Here is a 1527-nt window from a genome sequence, read left to right on the forward strand (position 1 = left end):
TAGGGCCTTTCGCACCGCAGGAACCTTTTCATAGTACCAGAACTAATTGTGGAACTACCCACTTTTTGGCGTTTTCGCACCGCTGGAACTGGGTGCGATTTTAGTACCGGACTGCCTTTTTCGAGAACCAAATTAGCTCCTACTCCAGAGCAGGGTCACAACTGGTACCCGTGACGTAAGTAGACGTTGATTGGCCAAATGCACACGAAAACGCCCTCACCCGCCATGATTTAAAACGCCGTGTAAACATACTGTAAACATAGTTTCAACATATTTCACAAGTATGAAGAACAGCGATAGATGGACGGACGCTGAAGTGCAGGCTCTTTTGAACATTTACGCAACTGAGGAAATCCAGTTGGAATTCGAAGGAACAATGCGCAACATAAAGGTGTTTGCGTCTATTGCTTCTCAGCTAGCAGCGCTGGGTATCCAGCATACAGCTAAGCAGTGCCGTGACAAAATTAAGAAGTTAAAACAAGACTACAAACGAATTAAAGACCACAACAATCAGAGCGGTGCCGACAGAAAATCGAGCAAGTGGTACCAGCTACTGGACAGCATTCTTGGCCACAGACCGGCTTATTCTGGTAGCGCCGGGACAAAGGATTCAGCTGTTGGGCTTCGGGGGACGCTGACCACGGAGAGCTCGCCAACCAACTCCGTCGCTGAAGGTTTGTGCTTTAAACCGAACTGTTAACATGGTATTGTAAAGACGCTTATTTAATCTTTATAAGCTTTTAAAAGAGAATAGAGTGTTGTTTGCTCCAGTTGAGCGTTGTTTGTTATGTGTAGCGCTCAACCACAGTGTCAGACCCAAAGTGTTTGCCACGAGGTCATACACGTTAACTTGAGGTGAAAAGGACAACTGTGTTTTTTTTGGTTGTACTTTTGTTGTTTATATCTTTGCAATAAGTTTATAAGTTCAACATACCAACCAGGCAGGCATAAAAAGACCTTTATTTGCAACCATTTAAAAAATGTAAATGTTATCTTTATGTAATTCAAAAATGTTGTTCTGTCTTCGTCTAGGTACAGCACCTGAGTCCTCTTTTGTTGCAGAGGCACAACACAGTGATGCCAATTCGATGGACATCAGTGGCACTCTATGCAGTCCCCTCATTCCTACGTCTTGCAGTACCCCCAGCCGCCCTGTCTCTCCACCACCTGTCAGACCAGGTTAGGGAAACAAATGCATCAAGAATTGTGTATATATATATATTACACATCTACTTTTTTGCAAAGTAGAAGACAATGTAGTAAACATGTCCTTATTCTCTTTTAGTTGCAAAGAGACGAAAGGTTGATGCTAGTGTCGTAAGTCTGGTGAAAGAGATGACGGAGAAAGAGGAAGTGGACCGCACACAAAGTCGGGAGCAAATGCAAAGCCTTATTGACATTTTAATGGAGCAGGCACAGAGAGAAGCTGAGGAGCATGAGCGGCTGCTTATACAGGAGGCAGAGGCACGGCGTCAGCAAGCTTTTTTTATGGAAGGCCTTCTGGCCACCATGAACAAGCTAGTGGCA

At 44.5% G+C, this 1527-nt stretch overlaps 1 protein-coding gene across 1 annotated transcript; it reads left to right on the forward strand.

Moving 5' to 3' along the window:
- Window positions 1-283: 283 nt before the first annotated feature.
- On the forward strand, window positions 284-1521 carry LOC107747763 (zinc finger and SCAN domain-containing protein 29-like; the record flags this gene model as incomplete). Its single annotated transcript, XM_016562351.1, has 3 exons — window positions 284-674; window positions 1033-1179; window positions 1286-1521. Coding segments are annotated over exons 1-3 (774 nt in total), but the record flags the coding sequence as incomplete, so codon positions are not given.
- Between the last annotated feature and the right edge of the window lie 6 nt (window positions 1522-1527).

The sequence above is a fragment of the Sinocyclocheilus rhinocerous genome, unplaced genomic scaffold (genome assembly GCF_001515625.1).
Source record: "Sinocyclocheilus rhinocerous isolate Xijiao unplaced genomic scaffold, SAMN03320098_v1.1 scaffold36055, whole genome shotgun sequence".
NCBI lineage: Eukaryota > Metazoa > Chordata > Actinopteri > Cypriniformes > Cyprinidae > Sinocyclocheilus > Sinocyclocheilus rhinocerous.